General features: G+C 50.3%; 1 protein-coding gene across 5 annotated transcripts in view; it reads left to right on the top strand.

Annotated features, from left to right (window-relative positions):
* slc44a2 (solute carrier family 44 member 2) overlaps window positions 1–22,832 on the top strand; it is a 112,236-nt gene that overhangs the window by 23,972 nt on the left and 65,432 nt on the right. For all 5 annotated transcript variants that reach the window (XR_005458732.1, XM_038784632.1, XM_038784631.1 and 2 more), the window contains exon 2: window positions 22,627–22,675. Coding sequence is in view for 4 of the 5 variants with exons in the window: in XM_038784632.1 (XP_038640560.1) it covers window positions 22,627–22,675 (49 nt within the window). In the remaining variant the exon portion in view is untranslated. The remainder of the gene's footprint in view (window positions 1–22,626; window positions 22,676–22,832) is intronic.

The raw sequence follows: 22,832 nt of genomic DNA, 5'->3' as shown, positions 1-22,832 counted from the left end.
AGTTTTGTCGATGTTTTTGTTAGGGTTAGTGGCTGGAGCCCATCTTTCATTTTTTAAAATGCTGCCACTCCCATTACTGATACGGCCGCACCCGTGTCTATTTCCATTATTGTCGGCCGCCCGGTCACCCGTGGGGTAATCGTAATAGGTTCTGCTTTCTTCATCGCAATATTATATAATTGTTCCCCTTCGGAGGAGGATGGGGCGTCTAGGTTGTGTACTTCCCTTCGTCCCCACCTGCTATTCCTCTTTTGCCACCTCCTTCTAGGGTTTCTGTCGCTGTTATCCCACTCTGTCTGGTGCCAGAAACGGTCCTTCTCTGTTGGGGGAGCCTCAGCCGGTACTTCCCTCTGTCTCCAGTTAGTCCTAGCAGACTTGGGGGCAGTTCTGGGGTTTTCCTTTGGCCCTCTATTCCTCAGGCTTTTCCTGAGAGCGGCTATCTGGTAGCTGGACCCGTTGTGGTAGTCCTTCTCACAGGTATCTACCTCCATTGGCGTGCCCTGTAGTTCCTGCGCCCCACTTGCTGCCTTTTCTAGGGACAGTGCGAGCTGTAACGCCTGCCTGCAGTCTAGCTGCGTTTCCGCCAACAGGCGCTTCTGTATTGTGAGGTCGTTTATGCCACACACTAACCGGTCCCGAAGCATTTCATTTAGCGTCGGGCAGAACTCACATTTTTCCACCAGCCTTCTCAGGCGGGTCAAGAAATTTGTGACTGACTCCCTGTCTTCCCGCTTCGCTGTGTAGAATCTGTACCTACGCAAAATGAGGGGTGGTTTTGGGTCATAGTGCTCTTTCACCAATTCCGTTAATTCTTGGAAAGGTTTCGTGTCCGGCGCATTGGGATAAGTCAGACTACGTATAATGGCGAAAGCTGAGGGTCCGCACGCCGACAGCAGGATAACCCGTTTCCTTTCATCCGTAGTTATATCATTGGCCCGGAAGAAGTAACACATTCTCTCCACGTACTGGGACCAGTCCTCAATAGTCTTGTCGAATGCATCTAACCTCCCAAAAAACGGCATTTTTGAAATAGCAAGGCTTGCCCTCCGAGTGCGGCAGCTGGTCTCCGCAAAGTTCTTTGTTTACCTTGTCGCCACTGTAATAATCCACAGGAGGCAGGAGTCCCGTCACCACTCCAATATTTATTGCCAATAACTATATACAAGAGCAGCTCCAACAGTGCTGCTAGCAGTCCAGTCAACTTAAAACTGGATCACAAAGCCTACATGGGTGCTTATATGGGCCCCCCTCAATGAGCTATCATTGAGGGAGCTCATACTCCAATTGGCCAACCAACAATGCTAATTGGAGGTCATTACACCCTCCATACCAGGCAACATCCTGGTAATTCCCTTCTGCACCCTCTCTAAAGCTTCCACATCCTTTTGGTAGTGTGGCGACCAGAATTGAACACTATACTCCAAGTGTGGCCTAACCAAGGTTCTCTACAGCAGCAACATGACTTGCCAATTTTTGTACTCAGTGCCCCGGCCAATGAAGGCAAACATGCCGTATGCCTTCTTGACTACCTTCTCCACCTGTTTTGCCCCTTTCAGTGACCTGTGGACCTGTACACCAAGATCTCTCTGACTGTCAATACTCTTGAGGGTTCTACCATTCACTGTATGTTCCCTACCTGTATTAGACCTTCCAAAATGCATTACCTCACATTTGTCCGGATTAAACTCCATCTGCCATCTCTCTGCCCAAGTCTCGAAACAATCTAAATCCTGCTGTATCCTCTGATAGTCCTCATCGCTAGCCGCAATTCCACCAAGCTTTGTGTCGTCCGCAAACTTATTAATCAGACCAGTTACATTTTCCTCCAAATCATTGATATATACTACGAACAGCAAAGGTCCCAGCACTGATCCCTGCGGAACAACGCTCGTCACAACCCTCCAATCAGAAGAGCACCCTTCCATTGCTACTCTCTGCCTTCTATGACCTCGCCAGTTCTGTATCCATCTTGCCAGCTCACCTCTGATCCCGTGTGACTTCACCTTTTGTACCAGTCTGCCATGAGGGACCTTGTCAAAGGCCTTACTGAAGTCCATATAGACAACATCCACTGCCCTACCTGCATCAATCATCTTTGTGACCTCCTCGAAAAACTCTAGCAAGTTAGTGAGACACGATCGTCACTTCACAAAACCGTGCTGCCTCTCGCTAATACGACCCCTTGCTTCCAAATGGCTGACCTGGTGTAACCTTTGCTCCCCATTCCTGCCTGTTTCCCATCACCTGGATTAAATTATTCCCCGTCGGATTCTGACTGTGGAATAGAGCATTTGCTGAAAACTGATCAACGTGCGAATAGGCAGCCTGGGACTTCAGAATGAGATGGACAGTCAGGCACAGTTGGAGAGGTCATTTTTGTCTCTTGATTCTCAGAAGGTTCTGGAAGGCTTGCCCAGAGTTTTGTAATTATGCTGAAAACTTATTGTGAAATATCTGAGTTTGAAGTGAAATGCCCCCTCCCTGTTTCTCAGTGAGATCCAGAATGTTGAATTTGAATTGTCATTTTTCCCAAAAGAAGCTTGTGTTAAGTTCACTGTAACATACTGACAGAAGGCAATGGGCCATGTGCTACTTCAGCAAGTTCGTCCAGTGGGCAGGTCCTAACCTGGGTAATTTGTCCCCTAGCTTGTGCCGCCGACCAACTCCCACCAGGTTCCCCCAGAATGTGAAGAGTAGAGTTACCAGATGAAAGACTTTCTCTTGGAAGGATCAAGGAAGGAAAATATTTCTTCTTGCAACGATAACATTCTGCCCAGTTGTCTCAGTCAGTTTAACCTGCGGCCAGGGGGCGAGATTCTCTGGCCTTGCTCGCCCAGTGACTGGAGAATCCGCCCGGGGACTGTGTGAAGCTTCAGTCTGGTGTAATTGTTGATCCGTGCAAATCAGTACATTTTTGGTGCTGAGGGTTCAGATAGAGCAGCAGGCTGCGCTCTGCTGTCGGTTTCGATGCATATTGGATAGAGAGAGTAGTTCCTGATTCTCATCTGTCTTTTGACTCCACTGGGAAATGCACTTTGCATAAAGACCAATTTGTGATGTTCTCTCGGGTGAATAACTTGTTTCGGCTCACACCTGGTGACCATGCCATGTGTTAATATCTTTGGAGGATGAGGGGAGAAAGTTAAATGCGATTGGATATGGTCTTACAGGAGAATGGGGATGAGAAAAATATCAGCCATGATTGAATGGCGGAGCAGACTCGATGGGCCAAGTGGCCTAATTCTGATCCTATGTCTTGTGGTCTTGTGGATTTGCCATAATGGATGGTTTGGGTGAATTGCAAACCTTGGGTCATGTGTCAAATCAGTTACAATGCTTGTTGATGGTTATCATTGTGGAATGAGTTATTAACCTTTATTCCCCTCCGGGGTCACCTAGCAAGGCATTCGGTTACCAACTTCTCATTGCAACTAGAAATGGGTAATAACTAATGGCTAACCTGGCCATTAGTAAGTCAGGAGTGCAATGGAACATCTCCACTTGCCTGGATGAGTGCAGCACCATCCAAGGAGGCTGTTTAATCAGTGCCCCGTCTCCCACTTTAAACAATCACTCCTTCCATTGCTCCAATACAGCAGTGTGTACACACAAAGCAACTTGCCGAGGCTACTTCGACAAGAGAAAAGAAAGAAAAGAAAATCGCTTATTGTCACGAGTAGGCTTCAATGAAGTTACTGTGAAAAGCCCCTAGTCGCCACATTCCGGCGCCTGTCCCGGGGAGGCTGGTACGGGAATCGAACCGTGCTGCTGGCCTGCTTGGTCTGCTTTAAAATCCAGCGATTTAGCCGAGTGAGCTAAACCAACCCCTACCTTCCAAACCTGCCTTTAATAGGATGAGGGCAGCAGACACATGGGAATGCCACCACCTATAAGTTCCACCTCCAAGCCACACACTCCATCCTGACTTGGAAATGTAACGCCATTCCTTCACTGTCGCTGGGTCAAAATCCTGGAACTCCCACCCGACTGGCACTGTCGATGTGTCAACACCACATGTACTGCAGGAGATGGAGATGTCACACACCATCTACTCGAGAGCAATTGGGGTTGGGCAATAAATGCTGGCCTCGTGAAAAATGTCCACAATGAATTGGAAACAAAAACAACACCCAGATCTTGCAAATGAATGAGGGCTAATTTCCTGAAGTGGAATGGGAAGAGGGTACTCACCCATCAATGTACTTGGTTCAGGCTTTGCCCGGTACATAGGAGGTACAGGAAGTCCCTGGTCAGTGCTGATTCAAACCCTGTTCTCTGTTCAATAGTTAGGACACTGGTGGAGATGTTACATCTGGTCTCCCAACAGCAGCCGGGATTCCTGCTTGTGGTATCTCTATCTTTTGACCTCTCCTCTTGCTGGAATTTGACTTTGCCGTTTGGATAAGATCGGGATTGGCTGGACACCTTCACAGTTGAATAGCCCGTCAGCAGTCCCCATCCAGCCTCACTGCAGGAGCTGGCTTGAGGTGAATTTTTGCCCCTGACATTATATAACACTTTCCAGGGAAGAGAAGGGAGTGAGCATTGAGGGAAGCAAAGAACTGTATTGCTGAGAGTCGAGAGGGCAGGTCCCTCGCAGGCTAGGTTTTCAAAATGAATCCGTAACCTAGATAATTTCCGGCATCTCACTTACTTGGCCAAGCAGCATAGAAAAGTACAGGATGTTTCACATAATTAATAGCTTGCCATCCTTTGGGAGCCTGGTCAGGAAATTCTTTTTTTTTAAATTTTTTTTTATAAATTTAGATTAGCCAATTATTTTTTCCAATTAAGGGGCAATTTAGCATGGCCAATCCACCTACTCTGCACATTTTTGGCTTGTGGGGGCGAAACCCACGCAGACACGGGGAGAATGTGCAAACTCCACACGGACAGTGACCCAGAGCCGGGATCGAACCTGGGACCTCAGCGCCGTGAGGCGATTGTGCTAACCACTAGGCCACCGTGATGCCCTTTGGTCAGGAAATTCTAACCATTTTCCATAGAAACCTGACTTAATTCCCAAAGTTAAGGAAGTTTGGATTGGTACCGTCAGGTTCAAATCACAGATTAAATAATGGAGCACAGACCGATTTGTATTCTATTTTTATTTTTATATTTATATATATTTGTGTATACACAGAATTAGGCCATTTGGCCCATCGAGTCTGCTCCGCCATTCTATCATGGCTGATATGTTTCTCACCTGTTACCTACAATGCTACAAACCAAGAGCTGGATTGTGAAATCAGCCAGAGCATCTCCTCCCTGGAACACATGACCGAGGAGCAGGAGTCGGCAATTTAGCCTCCCGAGCCTAACACCCTCAATGTGATCATGGCTGATCCCATCCAGGCCTTAACTCCACCGCCCTGCCCATTCTCCATAACCCTTCAACCCATTACCAATTAAAAATCGATCTAACTCCTCCTTAAATTTACTCACTGTCCCAGCATCCACCGCACTCTGGGGTAGCGAATTCCACAGATTCACAACCCTTTGGGAAAAGTAGTTTCTCCTCAAATATGTTTTAAATTTGCTCCCTCTTATTCTAAGATTATGACCTCTCGTTTTAGAATGCTCCACAAGAGGAAGCATCAGCTCCACGTCTACTCTATCCATACCTTTCAGCATCTTGTACACCTCGATTTGATCTCCCCTCATTCTTCTAAACTCGAGAGAGTATGGGCATAAGCTGCTCAATCTCTCCTCGTACGACAGCCCCCTCATCTCTGGAATCAACCTAGTGAACCTCCTCTGAACTGTCTGTAATGTCACTACATCCTTCCTCAAACAAGGGGACCAAAACTGTGCCCAATACTCCAGGTGCGGTCTCCCCAATGCCGTGTGTAGTTGCAATAACACTTCCTTACCTTTAGACTCTATTCCTTTAGCTATAAATGCCAACAATCCATTCGCTGGCTTTATTACCTGCTGTCCCTGCATTCTCGTTTTCTGTGACTCGTGCACAAGGACACCCAGATCCCTCTGCACCGGAGCTCCCCGAAGTCTCTCCCCATTTAGATAATAAGTTGCCGTCTCATTTTTTCAACCAAAGTGCTTGACCTCACAACGTATATATTTTTATTATTATATAGTATTATAATATATATAATTTATTTTGTCCACACATGTTTCTACTCCAGTTCATTGTTCAGAGACTGCAAATAAATTCTCCCAAGTATTCTTAGGAATGAGTTGAGTATCCATTTCAAATACATAAAGTCAGGGAAAATTTAGTTTGCCAACAAATTCTGTGTATGGACCAGGGAGGGAGCAGGAATGGTGCATATTTTAGTAAAATGAGGACAAGATGTTGAAATGAGTTGTGTGTCGAGTTCTGCAGCAGTGACTGTTGTCCTTGCTGGCACCATGTGCCTGTACGTGACAGAGAGAGGTTTGCTGAGATAGTACTCACTGGACCACACATTTTCCAGTCAGTTTTGCAGAATGCTTCTCTGTTTACTTCTTGTGGTGGTTGACCTGATTTGATGTTGGTTATCCACGGCGATCTTGCCCTCCAAATGGGAGTATGTGTGTGCCCTTTCACCGGCTACTGGAACAATAACAGCCTGCCATTTTCCGTTAGGAAAAACTCAAATCCTGGTAAAGCAGGAGTTCACCGCTCTGGGTATCACTCGCGTCTCTAAGGCAGACGTTTGTGGGTTGAGGCCCCACTCCAGAATTATAGGATTTGACTGGGCTGACTGACACTCTACGGAGGGAGTACTGGGCTAGGAGCGCATCCAATCAGTTAATTCAGTTACGATCCAACCGAGGGGGGTAGTGAGAAGTCACTGAGGAGGATTCTGGGAGACGTTGGCTCGCTCACCACAACTGAGAAGGGGATCGCGGAGGACCCAGTGTCAAAGAATGGTGAAGCCCTAAACATTTAATTGCTGTAGTGTTTCCATCCTTCCCTCCTCCTCAAACCAAAACAAAAAGAGAGAGGCTGTTAGATAATCGTTTGTGGTTTAGAAACAGCAGAGCCTCAGCAGTGTGCGTCATCTTGCTCACTCAAGATGGCAAACGTTGGGAAAGATTGTGATGTGTGTGACCTGCAAGATGTGGGAAGTGTTGGATCCACAAGACATCCAGAACAGTCACGTCTGTAAGAAGCGCCAGAGGGTAGCGGTCCTTGAACAACTTGCGGCTGATTTGGATCAGCGACTCTCCTCAGTGCGCACTATAGAAGAGGGAGAGTGGTTTCTGGAACAATCGTACCAGAGGGTGGTCCCTTCACACCGTGATAGGCAGGCAAGGAGGAGTGTAGGGATGGCAGGAGAGTGGGTGACTATTCCTCGAAAGGAAAAGCGGCGGCAGGTCCAGGAAACTCAGGGCTCCTTGGAGCTGTCGAACAGGTATGAAATGTTAGATGCCTATGAAGTTAGCAACACGACTGAATCAGGAATAGATGACTCGAGGGAAAACCATAGCACCTGATGAGGCTACTTTGAGAAAAGAGAGGGAGGCTGATAGGTATGCAGATTAGAAAGGTGATAGTAGTGGGTGACTCACTATTTCGAGGGATAGACAGTCTAGTTTGCGGCATAGATAGTGAATCCCGTTTGGTCTGTTGCCTCCCAGGTGCAAGGTGTCGTGACATAACAAATCAGCTGGAAAGGGAGGGTGAACGACCAGAGGTGGTTGTTCATGTGGGGACAACAACATGGGGAGGGACAAGTTTTGAGGTCTTGCAGGACCAGTTTCAGACGTTATGGAGTAGGTTGAAATGTAGGACCTCCAGGGTAGTAATCTCCGAAATACTACCTGTGCCACAAGCTTCACCATTTAGACAAAGGCAGATCAGGGAGGTAAATGCATTGGCTTGAGGGAAGGTGTTGAAGGGAGGGGTTTAGATTTTTGGGTCATTGGGATCAGTTTTTGGAAAGGTGAAAGCTGTTTCGAAGAGATGGACTTTAAGCCCATCTCCCGGGTGAGAGAGTAAATAGTATAGTGGGGGTGGATTTAAACTTGTACAGTGGGGTGGGGTGGGGGGAGAGGTTTACTAATGGGCCTAGTTTTAGAAGTTCCAGTGAGGGCAAAGGAGAGAAGATGGGGGAATAGGGGAAAGGAAGTGAGGGAAGGCTTGAGTGTTGATAGTGAACAAAGAAATGGTCGCCTCCCAAAGATCAAGACCGAGATAAGGGCAGGGTTAAATTGTCGCCTCCCAAAGATCAAGACCGAGATAAGGGCAGGGTTAAATTGTCGCCTCCCAAAGATCAAGACCGAGATAAGGGCAGGGTTAAATTGTATGTGTAAATGCATGGAGTATAGTGAACAAAATTGAGCAACTGGAAGCAGAAATTGCTCTAGGGGTATATGACATAGTAGCATTGACAGAAACATGGCTCAAGCCACAACAGGACTGGATACCTAACATCCGGGTTATAAAGTTTTTAGTAGGAACAGGGTGGGTAAAAGGGAGGAGGTGTAGCGGTCTTGGTCAAAGATACTGCCATAGATCTTGAACGAGATGCAGTTCCTGAATTAGAGTCTATATGGTTGGAGGTGAGGAACAGGAAGTGAGCGGTGACCTTGTTTGGTCTTTACAATAGACCTCCAAATAGTGGGGAGGAAGTGGCATAGAGCATTTATAGGCAGATTATGGAAATCTGCAAGTAGGGTTTTGATTGTTGGGGATTTCAATTACCCTAAGGCAGACTGGGAAAAAGATAGTGTGGGGCACGGAAGGGGAGAAAAAGAACTTTCTGGAACAGTACATTTCCAGTCCTACCGGGGGTGGGTGGGGTGGGGGGGGGGGGGGGGGGAAGAGAAGGGGAGGGAGCTCTGGTCCTAGGAAATTAGCCAGATCAGGTGGAGAATGTCCGAGTGGGGGAGCAGTTGGAAAATAGTGATCATAAAATAAAATTCAATATTAAATTGGAAAAGAATAGAAATCCGTTGTGGATTAAGATCCCAAAAGGGAAAATTTTAGGGGTCTAAAAGTTGACCTGAAGCAGGTTGATTGGAAACACATTTTAGTGGATAAAACAGTGGATGATAAATGGGAGACTTTCAATGGAGAGATGAATAGGGTGCAAGCTAGGTACGTACCCATGAGGAATAAATAAGGGGTATCCAAAGCTAGAGTTCCCTGGATGACTAAGGATATTGATGATAAAATAAAGAAGGAAAAAAAAGAGTATGATGGATGCCGGAATAATAATAGCAAATTACTGCGGATGCTGGAATTTGAAACAAAAACAGAAAATACTGGACAATCCCAGCAGGTCTGACAGCCTCTGTGGGGAGAGAAGGGAGCTAACGTTTTGAGTCTGGATGGCTCTTTGTCAACGCTGGCGAGAACTGGAAATAGGGTCAGAATTATACTGTTGTGTGTGGCGGGGGTGGGGCTGGATAGGGGGCCAGCAATAGGTGGAGATTGCCAAAGGTGTCGAGGACTGAAGACAAAAGGAATGTAAATGGGGGTGATTAAGGCTGAGAAGGGGTTGATAGTGGCAGAGAAAGAGATTAGAATGTGTGAATGGCACAACAAAGGTGAGCAGAGTCAAAGGGCAACTAGGAACAGTTGGCCCAAGTGGGGTGGAGTGGAGGGGGTGGGGGCAATGGTGAGGGAAAACAGATCGATGGAAGAAATGAAAATAAATTGATTGAAATAAAAATGGGGTGACGGTGGAGGAGAGAGTTCACAGTCTGAAGTTGTTGAATTCGATAAGTCCGGAAGGCTGTAACGTTCCTAATCGGAAGGTGGAATCGGAATAAGGGCAGCACAGTAGCATTGTGGATAGCACAATCGCTTCACAGCTCCAGGGTCCCAGGTTCGATTCCCGGCTGGGTCACTGTCTGTGCGGAGTCTGCACATTCTCCCCGTGTGTGCGTGGGTTTCCTCCGGGTGCTCCGGTTTCCTCCCACAGTCCAAAGATGTGCAGGTTAGGTGGATTGGCCATGATAAATTGCCCTTAGTGTCCAAAATTGCCCTTAGTGTTGGGTGGGGTTACTGGGTTATGGGGATAGGGTGGAGGTGTTGACCTTGGGTAGTGTGCTCTTTCCAAGAGCCGGTGCAGACTCGATGGGCCAAATGGCCTCCTGTACTGTAAATTCTATGATCTATGATCATGAGGTGCTGTTCCTCCAGTTTGCATTGGGCTTCACTGGAACATTGCAGCAGGCCAAGGACGGACATGTGGACGGGAGAGCGGGACGGTGAGTTGAAATGGCAGCGACAGGAAGGTCTGGGTCCTGTTTGTGGGCGGACTGGAGGTGTTCTGCAAATAGGTCACCCAGTCTGAGTTTACTCTCCAGTGTAGAGTAGACCGCACTGGGAGCAGCACATACAATAGACCAGTTTGAAGGAGGTGAACTAGAAGCGCTGCCTCACTTTTAGGGCCTGAGATGGTAACAGGGAGGAGATAAAGGAGCAGGTGTTATACCTTCTGAGGCCAAGGCTGAAACAAGGACGTCTAGGAGGAAACGTGAGGAAAGGATAGCAGGCTGTGCTAAATCAAATAGTAAAATGTTCTTTAAACATATTAATGGTAAAAGATTAGTGAAGGATAGAGTGCGGCCCATAAGGGACAAGAAGGATAAACCGCTCACTGAAGTGGAGAGTCTGACAGTGATACTAAATGAGTACTTTGCTTCTGTCTTTACCAAATTAGAAGATGGTGACAATGGCCCAGTTTAAAATGTGGGTGTTGAGCAACTGAGCAGTATAGTGATAGATAAAGAAAAGGTGCTAAAATGGCTAAAATTCAGATAGAGAGGTCGCCAGGCCCGGATGGGATGTATCCCAGACTGCTGAGAGAGGTAAGGGAGCATATTGCGGAGCCGTTGAAATTTTCCAGGCCTCTCTGACCACAGCATTAGTCCCAGGAGATTAGAGGATTGCAAATGTGACGCAGTTCTTTAAGAAAGGTGTGGAGATGCCGGCGTTGGACTGGGGTGAGCACAGTAAGAAGTCTTACAGCACCAGGTTAAAGTACCTAGTGTTGTAAGACTTCTTACTTTAAGAAAGAGGCAAAGGATAACCCTGGAAACTACAGACCTGTTAGCTTGACATCGAAAGTGGGAAAACTGATGGAGGCCATAATGGATTAGATAAATATACACATAGAGAAAAGACAGTTAATACTAGACAGTCAACAAGGCTTTGTCAAGGGCAGGTCATGTCTGACAAATTTAATTGAGTTCTTTGACGAGGTGACCCAGGCAATGGGTGAAGGTGGTGTTGTGGATGTTGTACATTTGGACTTTCAGAAAGCAATTGATACGGTGTCACATGGCAGGTTGGTTAGCAAATTAAAATGTTTGGGATTGATGTGTCCTTGGCAGCATGGATTAGATGTTGGCTCAGAGGTAAGGGGCTCGTTTAGCACAGTGGGCTAAACAGCCGGCTTGTAATGCAGAACAAGGCAGCAGCGCGGGTTCAATTCCTGAACCAGCCTCCCCGAATAGGCGCTGGAATGTGGCGACTAGGGACTTTTCACAGTAACTTAATTGAAGCCTATTTGTGACAATAAGCGATTATTATCATTCTCATTGTTAGATAGGAAACGGAGGGTAGGTATAGATGGCATTTCTCAGACTGGAGACGAGTTGAAAGTGATGTTCCCCAGGTCTCAGTGTGGGTCCCTGGCTTTTTCTGATTTATGTAAATGATTTAGAATTGGGTGTTGAGACCAGAATCTGCAGATAATACTAAGTTAAGGAGAATAGGGAAGTGTGAGGATGATGCTGAGTGATTTCAGAGGGATATGAAGTGGCCAATTGGACAGACACCTGGTAGATGAACTTCAATGCAGTGAAATGAGGTAATGCATTTTGGGAGAAGAAACACGGGGAGACAATACAGGCTCAATGGTACAGCTTTGAGGGGAGTACAGAGGCACAGGGACCTCGGGATTCAAGAGCATAATTCTCTGAAGGTGGCCAGACAAGCTGAAACAGTTGTTAAGAAGGCTTAGAGCATCCTTGGGTTTATAAATAAAGGCAGAGAGTATAAAAGCAAAGAAGTCATGCTGCACCTCTACAAATCATTGGTCAGACCACATTTGGAGTATTGTGTTCAGTTCTGGGCACCTTATTTAAGGGAAGGATGTTAAAGACCTGGAGAGAGTGCAGAGGAGATTTACTAGAATGATACCAGGAATGAGGAGTTTTAGATACAGGGAAAGATTGGAGAAATTGGGCTTGTTCTCCTTGGAGCAGAGATGATTAGGAGGTGACCTTATTGCGAGGTTCACAATTCTGAACAATTTTGACAGGGTAAAGAAGGATATTCTGTTTCCACTAGTATGTCAGTGACTCGGGGCCACAATTTCCAGATGGTCAGCAAGAGAGCTCGGAGTGAGATGAGGAGAAACATCTTCACTCAGAGAGTTGTTGTGGTTTGGCATGTGCTGTCTGGGAGAGAGGTAGAGGTGGATTCCATTGGAGGTTTCAAAAGAGAGCTGGATCTATCTTTGAAAGTGATGAATTTAGAGGCTATGGAGATAGGGCTGGGGAACGGGACTAGCTGGGAATGGGACTGGCTGGGAATGGGACTAGCTGGGAAACGGGACTAGCTGGGAATGGGACTAGCTGGGAATGGGACTAGCTGGGAATGGGACTAGCTGGGAAATGGGACTAGCTGGGAACGGGACTAGCTGGGAAACGGGACTAGCTGGGAATGGGACTAGCTGGGAATGGGACTAGCTGGGAACGGGACTAGCTGGGAACGGGACTAGCTGGGGACGGGACTAGCTGGGAATGGGACTAGCTGGGAATGGGACTAGCTGGGAATGGGACTAGCTGGGAAACGGGACTAGCTGGGAACGGGACTAGCTGAGAAATGGGACTAGCTGGGAAACGGGGCTAGCTGGGAATGGGACTAGCTGGGAATGGGACTAGCTGGGAACGGGACTAACTGGGAACGGGACTAGCTGGGGATGGGACTGACTGGGAATGGGACTAGCTGGGAATGGGACTAGCTGGGAATGGGACTAGCTGGGAATGGGACTGGCTGGGAACGGGACTAGCTGGGAACGGGACTAGCTGGGAACGGGACTAGCTGGGAATGGGACTAGCTGGGAAACGGGGCTAGCTGGGAAACGGGACTAGCTGGGGATGGGACTAGCTGGGAATGGGACTGGCTGGGAAACGGGACTAGCTGGGAATGGGACTAGCTGGGAAACGGGACTAGCTGGGAAACGGGACTAGCTGGGAAACGGGACTAGCTGGGGATGGGACTGGCTGGGAATGCGACTGGCTGGGAATGGGACTGGCTGGGAATGGGACTAGCTGGGAATGGGACTGGCTGGGAAACGGGACTAGCTGGGAAACGGGACTAGCTGGGAAATGGGACTAGCTGGGAATGGGACTGGCTGGGAAACGGGACTAGCTGGGAAACGGGACTAGCTGGGAAACGGGACTAGCTGGGAATGGGACTAGCTGGGAAACGGGACTAACTGGGAACGGGACTAGCTGGGGATGGGACTGACTGGGAATGGGACTGGCTGGGAATGGGACTAGCTGGGAAACGGGACTAGCTGGGAATGGGACTAGCTGGGAATGGGACTAGCTGGGAATGGGACTGGCTGGGAACGGGACTAGCTGGGAATGGGACTAGCTGGGGATGGGACTGACTGGGAATGGGACTAGCTGGGAATGGGACTAGCTGGGGATGGGACTGACTGGGAATGGGACTAGCTGGGAATGGGACTAGCTGGGAACGGGACTAGCTGGGAATGGGACTAGCTGGGAATGGGACTGGCTGGGAACGGGACTAGCTGGGAACGGGACTAGCTGGGAAACGGGACTAGCTGGGAACGGGACTAGCTGGGAACGGGACTAGCTGGGAATGAGACTAGCTGGGAATGGGACTAGCTGGGAAACGGGACTGGCTGGGAACGGGACTAGCTGGGAACGGGACTAGCTGGGAAACGGGACTAGCTGGGAATGGGACTAGCTGGGAATGGGACTAGCTGGGGATGGGACTAGCTGGGGATGGGACTAGCTGGGAATGGGACTAGCTGGGAAATGGGACTAGCTGGGAATGGGACTGGCTGGGAATGGGACTAGCTGGGAAATGGGACTAGCTGGGGATGGGACTAGCTGGGAAACGGGACTAGCTGGGAATGGGACTGGCTGGGAAACGGGGCTAGCTGGGAAACGGGACTAGCTGGGGATGGGACTAGCTGGGAAACGGGACTAGCTGGGGATGGGACTGGCTGGGAATGGGACTGGCTGGGAATGGGACTAGCTGGGAATGGGACTAGCTGGGAAACGGGACTAGCTGGGAAACGGGACTAGCTGGGAAACGGGACTAGCTGGGAAACGGGACTAGCTGGGAATGGGACTAGCTGGGAATGGGACTAGCTGGGAATGGGACTAGCTGGGGTTGCTCTTTTGGGATCTGGTGCAGACACGATGGGCCAAATAGCCTCCTGTGCTGTAAATAACAAACCAATAACAAAACAAAGATACATTGTGAGATCATGTGGCATGCCAGCCATTCAGAGGGAAATTCTTTCTTTAATTGTATTTGTTTCTCAATAAATGCTCAATCAAATGGACTCGCTCCTGATTTATTCCAGTGGGAGGTTACAATGCGCAAACGGACTCTATTATCTGCCGACATAATGTCATCCACTGTCCAGAGTAGCTCATGGTTTCAATAACTTGGATATTTTAGGTGAGAAGTCAGTATATGAACCGTTTCCTCTTTTACGTGTTTATTTCATTAAACAGCAGCAACAGCAGGATGTCGAAGTAGCCACAACTCCCACTCAAGCTCATTGTTTCCAGTGCCACTATGTAGACCCCTTCCCCACCCCAACTCTCAGACATTTAATTTCTTTAATGGATTTTGCATCCTTTTGCCTTGCGTTGCCATCTTGTCTGATGTTTGGAATAATATCACCTGGCACAGCAGAGCTCCGAGAGCAGCCAGTTTCCTGTGGTGGCCACACGTTACCTCAAAAACAATGAGGGTTGCGTGTCTGTAAAAAAAAAACTGTGCACTGCTTACAAAGATCAACCAAACACATCTCAACGGTGCCTGTAAAGAGAAAAGATAGTTCATGTTTTGTGTAGAGAATCTCGATCAGAGGTTGGCGTCTGCACCCAGCTGATGGGTGTTCGTGTATTTCTGGAATTCATGATTTAATTTCTAAGATCTGAAGTTGCCGAACTCTGACAGGTCATAAGTGCAGGATGCAGTGAGATTGTTTTGTGCTAGAAGTCTGTATCATCGTTATTCTTGGCTTGTCTCAAACTGAAGAGTAGAGTTAGACGGTGCCAAAGGAGCAATAGGAACTCCCACATAAGCAACGACAATGCACACACCCATATTGAGTTTCTGTTTAAAAGAAGGCTGTGTGTTCAAGTCCCACTCCAGAAACATGTTCACAGAATCCAAGCTAACATTCCAGTGCAGTACCAAAGGAGTGCTGAACTGTCTGAGGTGCCGGCTTTAGGAGTTTGTGAATGATCTCATGGTGCTATTGGAAGTGCAGGGCGTTCTTGCCGGGGACCTGGCCACTTTTTCCTTGCCCCAAGCAACGCAAAACAGATTAAAATAAAAACAAAAGACTGCAGATGCTGGATATCTGGAATAAAAAGCTGGTGGTGGAAATATTCAATAATTCTAAAGCAGTCATATTCAACTCAAAAACGTTAACTCCCTCTCCCCGCAGGGGCTGTACTGAAGGCACTGACAAGAGCATTCTATCCAACCCACTTCTCTGCCATTTCCCAATTACCCCATAACCTGCACCTTCATGGGCACAATGGGGCCTGGCCAATCCACCTAACCTCATCTTTGGACTGTGGGAGAAAACCGGAGCACCCGGAGGAAACCCACACAGACACTTGGAGAACGTGCAGACTCCGCACAGACAGTCACCCGAGGTCGGAATTGAACCCGGGTCCCTAGCGCTGTGATGCAACAGTGCCGGCCACTCTGCTACTGTGCTGCCCAGGGTCCCTGGCACAGTGAGGCAGCAGTGCTGACCACTGTGCCGACCTGGGCCCCTGGTGCTGTGAGGCAGCAGTGCTAACCACTGTGCCCCCGTGCCGACTCGGGCCCCTGGTGCTGAGGCAGCAGTGCTAACCACTGTGCCCCCGTGCCGACCTGGATCCCTGCTGTTGTGAGGCAGCAGTGCTAACCACTGTGCCCCCGTGCCGACCTGGATCCCTGCTGCTGTGAGGCAGCAGTGATAACCACTGTGCCACCATGCTGACCCGGATCCCTGTTGCTGAGGCAGCAGTGCTAACCACTGTGCTACCATGCTGCCCCGGGTCCCTGGTGGTGAGGCAGCAGTGCTAACCACTGTGCTACCATGCTGCCCCGGGTCCCTGGTGGTGAGGCAGCAGTGCTAACCACTGTGTGACTGTGCTGCCCCGGGTCCCTGGTGCTGTGAGGCAGCAGTGCTAACCACTGTGCGACTGTGCTGCCCCGGGTCCCTGGTGCTGTGAGGCAGCAGTGCTAACCACTGTGCGACTGTGCTGCCCCGGGTCCCTGGTGCTGTGAGGCAGCAGTGCTAACCACTGTGCGACTGTGCTGCCCCGGGTCCCTGGTGCTGTGAGGCAGCAGTGCTAACCACTGTGCGACTGTGCTGCCCCGGGTCCCTGGTGCTGTGAGGCAGCAGTGCTGACCACTGTGCCGACCCTGGTGCTGTGAGGCAGCAGTGCCAACCACTTGTCTACCGTGCTACCCGAGTCCCTGGTGCTGTGAGGCAGCAGTGCCAACCACTTGTCTACCGTGCTACCCAAGTCCCTGGTGCTGTGAGGCAGCAGTGCCAACCACTTGTCTACCGTGCTACCCGAGTCCCTGGTGCTGTGAGGCAGCAGTGCTAACCACTGTGCCACCTGTTGATACCTTTTATAATTATCAATAAAAAGACATTGAATGTGTAATGTTATGAAGCATAAAGTAGTAGAATAAAAAGTCAGAATAATGAAGGGATTGCTAGCTAAGAATAAACTGGGTGTTCCCGTGTAATGTTTGAGCTGGTCTTGGGTGTGGTGTGTTGATGTTTAGCACATTGTTTTTTGTTTCCTCTGTGTAAATCATCGATGAAATTCACAGGTACCATTCCCCCAGTTGTCACACTCGATGTAACAGCCCTGCAAACATCGAGAACAGGAAGATGCTTCCAGTATCGTACATGAACGTACATGAATATGCAAAATGTTAACAAGAAAAACCTGACTGCCCCACTAGTTAACTTTAAACCACCTTGATAGTCCCGTGATCTAACGGAGACAATTCTTACTGACAGTCAGGCAGCCTTGTTAATATTGTGGATGTGCCAGTACCCATTGGTTAATATTGTGGATGTGCCAGTACCCATTGGTTAATATTGTGGATGTGCCAGTACCCATTGGTTAATATTGTGGATGTGCCAGTACCCATTGGTTAATATTGTGGATGTGCCAGTACCCATTGGTTAATATTGTGGATGTGCCAGTACCCATTGGTTAATATTGTGGATGTGCCAGTACCCATTGGTTAATATTGTGGATGTGCCAGTATCCATTGGTGTTTCCAGGAAGGAGTGGGGAATGAGATGCATTCCTCCTGGAAGGTTGAAGTTGGGAAATACTGAAGTGCTTCTATAAACCATCACGTGGTTGGTGAACGATGCTTCTGTGTGATTGGGAGTGGCTGGCTGGTGTGGAAGTGGCACTGTGAATGGGAGTAGGCTGGCTGCCCAGGGGCTGGGACTGGGATTGGGAGTGTGCTGGTGGCCCTGGGATTGGGATTGGGAGTGTGCTGGTGGCCCTGGGACTGGGATTGGGAGTGTGCTGGTAGCCCTGGGACTGGGAATGGGAGTAGGCTGGCTGCCCAGGGGCTGGGACTGGGATTGGGAGTGTGCTGGTGGCCCTGGGATTGGGATTGGGAGTGTGCTGGTGGCCCTGGGACTGGGATTGGGAGTGTGCTGGTAGCCCTGGGACTGGGAATGGGAGTAGGCTGGCTGCCCAGGGCCTGGGACTGGGATTGGGAGTGTGCTGGCTGCCCAGGGCCTGGGACTGGGATTGGGAGTAGGCTGGCTGCCCAGGGACTGGGAATGGGATTGGGAGTGTGCTGGCTGCCCAGGGCCTGGGACTGGGATTGGGAGTAGGCTGGCTGCCCAGGGCCTGGGACTGGGAGTGTGCTGGCTGCCCAGGGCCTGGGACTGGGACTGGGAGTGGCTGGCTGGTGTGGAAGTGGGACTGGGAATGGGAGTAGGCTGGCTGCCCAGGGGCTGGGACTGGGATTGGGAGTGTGCTGGCTGCCCAGGACCTGGGACTGGGATTGGGAGTAGGCTGGCTGCCCAGGGCCTGGGACTGGGAGTGTGCTGGCTGCCCAGGGCCTGGGACTGGGACTGGGAGTGTGCTGGCTGCCCAGGGCCTGGGACTGGGACTGGGAGTGGCTGGCTGGTGTGGAAGTGGGACTGGGAATGGGAGTAGGCTGGCTGCCCAGGGGCTGGGACTGGGAATGGGAGTGTGCTGGCTGGCCTGGGACTGGGAATGGGAGTAGGCTGGCTGCCCAGGGCCTGGGACTGGGATTGGGAGTGTGCTGGCTGGTGTGGAAGTGGGACTGGGATTGGGAGTGTGCTGGCTGGCCTGGGAATGGGCTGCTCCTGGTGCAGGAGCGGGAGGCGCCGGTATGGGTCTGGATTATTTGTTCAGACCAGTGTACAGTTTTATTGGAGCTGGTGTACTTGGTCACTGCCTTTTCTCCTTCCAACATGGTGTGCTTGGCCAGTACCCCGGGCAGCAGCAGGCACATAGCGGTCTGGATCTCGCGCGAGCTGATGGTGCTGCGCTTGTTGTAATGGGCCAGGCAGGAAGCACCCGAAGATGTTGTTGATGATGGTGACGGCCTTGGAGGAGATGCCGGTATCGGGTTGAACCTGCTTCATCATTTTGCAGATGTAGATGTAGGTTTAGCTCACTGGGCTAAATTGCTGGCTTTTAAAGCAGACCAAGCAGGCCAGCAGCATGGTTCGATTCCCGTACCAGCCTCCCCGGACAGGCGCTGGAATGTGGCGACTAGGGGCTTTTCACAGTAACTTCATTGAAGCCTACTCGTGACAATAAGCGATTTTCATTTCATTTTCAGTAGATGGAGTAACTCTCCTTCCTGGATTGTCTTGCTGCCTTCGGCTGGCGTTTTCCTTCCGGCGGCTTCTTTTCCTCATCCATCCTCCGGTTCAATTTCTCAAACTGAATAAGGGACTGGCCAACTCCTTTTTATACTTTATTGAAGCGCCTGTGAAACTAATTAATTAAATTGACAGCCCCTCAAATAAGAGCTAAATATAATTAATCCAGAATGTTTATATTTGCTGCAGGCTGCTTTCAGAATGGATTTTTGCAGTTAGTGAGCAGCTTTGAGAGACTGCGAGCGGGATTCTCCGAGCCCCCGCCGGGTCGGAGAATTGTCGGGGGGGGCGGCGTGAATCCCGTTCCGACGCCGGCTGCCAAATTCTTTGGTGCCAGTTTTCGGGCGGGGGTGGGGTTCACGCCCGCCGGCCGGGCGCCATTGGCAGTGGCCCCTCCTGGCAATTCTCTGGCCCGCGATGGGCCGAGTGGCCGCCAATTTTCGGCCAGTCCCGCCAGCATGTAATGGACATGGTCCATTACGGCAGGACCTGGCTGGTAGACCATCTACTGGAGTCCTCGGGGGTGGGGGGTGGGGGGTGGGGGGGGGGGGGGGGGGGGGATCCGGCCACACGGTGGCCTGGCCCGCGATTGGAGCATATTGCACACTGATCTGAGGGCGGGCCTGTGCCATGGGGCCACTCCTTCCTTCCGCGTCGGCCCCTGTAGGGCTCCACCATGGCCTTCGCGGAGAAGAAACCCGCTGCGCATGCGCGTGACCACGGCGCCCCTCGCCGCCCCTCGCCGCCAGTTTGCGCGGTACCATCCTCTCCGCTGCTGGCCTAGCACCCAGCAGTGCGAAGGATTCCGCAACTTCCGGGTGGCCTGACGCCGGAGTGGTCGCGCCGTTCTTGCCGCCAGCGTTGGGCCATCCCGATTGCGGGAGAATCCCGCCCCACATGCCTCCTCCTCTTGTATTTTTTTTTTGTTATAAATTTAGAGTATCCAATTCTTTTTTTTCCCAATTAAGGGGCAATTTAGCGTGGCCAATCCACCTACCCTGCACATCTTTGGGTTGAGGGGGCGAAACCCACGCAGACACGGGGAGAATGTTCAAACTCCACATGAAAAATGAAAATGAAAATCGCTCATTGTCACGAGTAGGCTTCAATGAAGTTACTGTGAAAAGCCCCTAGTCGCCACATTCCGGCGCCTGTCCGGGGAGGCTGGTACGGGAATCGAACCGTGCTGCTGGCCTGCTTGGGATGCTTTCAAAGCCAGCGATTTAGCTCAGTGAGCTAAACCAGCATAGACAGTGACCCAGAGCCAGGATCAAACCGGGACCTCGGCGCCGTGAGGCAACAGTGCTAACCCACTGCACCGCCGTGCTGCTCTGTGTATTCTGATGTTATTTCTCTGTTTTGGATTATGGAGTAGATTTTTTGCAGCTGATTCATTACTCTTGGGAATGTGGCAAAGTTCTTTTTAAACAGGCATGGTCACATTTTCCAAAACCTTTTCTTTAGACAAAAACAACATGTATGATTACTCAGGGCACAGATCGGAGCAAAAAAAGGGCTGTTCCCAGTGAAGGCCTGCGCCCAGCAGGGTGTAGGTGAGGGCCAACACCTCCGTGGGATAAGCGAGGGCTGGTGTCACACAGTGCGAGTGAGGACGGGCGCCCCACGGGGCACTGCGAGTGAGGACGGGCGCCCCACGGGGTGCGAGTGAGGACGGGCGCCCCACGGGGCACTGCGAGTGAGGACGGGCGCCCCACGGGGTGCGAGTGAGGACGGGTGCCCCACGGGGGGGTGCGAGTGAGGACGGGCGCCCCACGGGGCACTGCGAGTGAGGACAGGCGCCCCACGGGGCACTGCGAGTGAGGACGGGCGCCCCACGGGGCACTGCGAGTGAGGACGGGCGCCCCACGGGGTGCGAGTGAGGACGGGCGCCCCACGGGGCGCTGCGAGTGAGGACGGGCGCCCCACGGGGTGCGAGTGAGGACGGGCGCCCCACGGGTTCGAGTGAGGACGGGCGCCCCACGGGGTGCGAGTGAGGACGGGCGCCCCACGGGGTGCGAGTGAGGACGGGCGCCCCACGGGGTGCGAGTGAGGACGGGCGCCCCACGGGGCACTGCGAGTGAGGACGGGCGCCCCACTGGGAATGGGTGTGCCAAGGACCTGTTGTTAGCAGTTGGTTTTATTACCCTGGGGTTTCTTGTCTCTCTGAATATGTTGGTTTCTGCCACCATTGGCACTGACCCTCACAAGACATTGCTCAAATGAACAGCCTTCCTATGAATCCAGTCGATAGACATCAGCACAATATTCGACTTGTGGAAGGGGTTCCAACCTGCCATTCACATAAACTCACTCCCCAGCAAATAGGAACTAACCCAGAGAACATCGACGCCATTGTATTAGCGTTACCCCCCAGCTTGGCTGCGATCAACTAACTGAGCAGGCGGTTCCTTCACTGTTTGGCTCAATGTCCAATCATGCCATTACTCCGTGAACCGTCAGGAGCAGATATACACTGCCCCTTCCCAGGGATTAAACTCTGCACTGTTAACCACCCTGCCAAAGCTCCTGTTCTATTCTGTACGGTAACATTGTACACCGACCTGGATCAGAAAGAAATGTTAACGTCCATGTCTTTGTCCAATCCGTGAAGAGGTGACAGGTATGTTGGGTGGTAACTCCTGTAGAAACCAGAGGATAGAGTGAGAGGAGAGTGGGGAGACTGTTGTAAAGTGTGGCTCTCGTTTATTTTTTGTGCATTAAAAAAAAAAAATTGGTAACTTTTTTAAATTTAAACCATTTGGTGACTTTTTAAAAGCAACTCCGAAGCAAACATACTGCAAAACAGCGAACGGAGGAATTGCAAAACGTTTGTCAGGTTTCTTAAGTCAATGTGGAAACCTTGGTTTGCACAATATAGAGCATAAAACGTCAGTCTCCGTTCAATAAGCTGCCTCAGGGCCTGTCAAGAACTAGGCCGTGAACTGGGCCGGTGAGGCCAATCTGCCCGTTGCTCTTGATGGTGGGTCTTCACCAGAGAAACCCTGGTCACCCCCTGCGTCTGGATCCACCCATGATGTACTACTCAAGTTCATGTTTAGCATCTTTCTACTGAAACACCGCATTGCTGCAGTGAAAGCAGCACGGTAGCACAGTGGTTAGCACTGCTGCCTCACAGCAGCAGGGAACCGGCTTCAATTCCCACCTCGGGTGACTGTCTGTCTGTGTGGAATCTGCACTTTCTCCCCATGTCTGTGTGGGTTTCCTCCGGTTTCATCCCACAGTCCAGGTTAGGTGGGGTTTTGGGGACAGGGCGGTGGAGTTGGCCTACATAGGGTGCTGTTTCCGAGGGTCAGTGCTGGCTAAATGGATCAAACGGTCTCCTTGTGAACTGTAGGGATTCTCTGATGCTACAGGTGACATTGATATCGCGATTATCTGTATACATCTGTTTTCAGTATCCTGGTGCAATATAACAAGTTGCTTGTTGTAGCAGACGTTGCATGCTATATATCTTTATTTCACATAAATCTATAAGTATACATATTTTAATGTTTCTGTTTGTGTGTTTCAGGTGAGCCAAAGAAGTTTGATCCATCATTCAGAGGGCCGATTTCAAAAAGGTTGGATGAAATATAGCTTTCTGTTCTCGATAAGTAATTTAAGCATTTTGTGCCATTTCAACCCTGTCATTCCTTCAATTAAAGTACAAGTTGTGAATTTTGCAGTCCCAGATTTGGCTCCTGTCTGGAGAGAGTATTTTTAGCTGGATGACACCAT

Source organism: Scyliorhinus canicula, chromosome 25, assembly GCF_902713615.1.
Source record: "Scyliorhinus canicula chromosome 25, sScyCan1.1, whole genome shotgun sequence".
NCBI classification, from domain to species: domain Eukaryota; kingdom Metazoa; phylum Chordata; class Chondrichthyes; order Carcharhiniformes; family Scyliorhinidae; genus Scyliorhinus; species Scyliorhinus canicula.
This window is presented reverse-complemented; position numbering and strand designations above follow the sequence as displayed.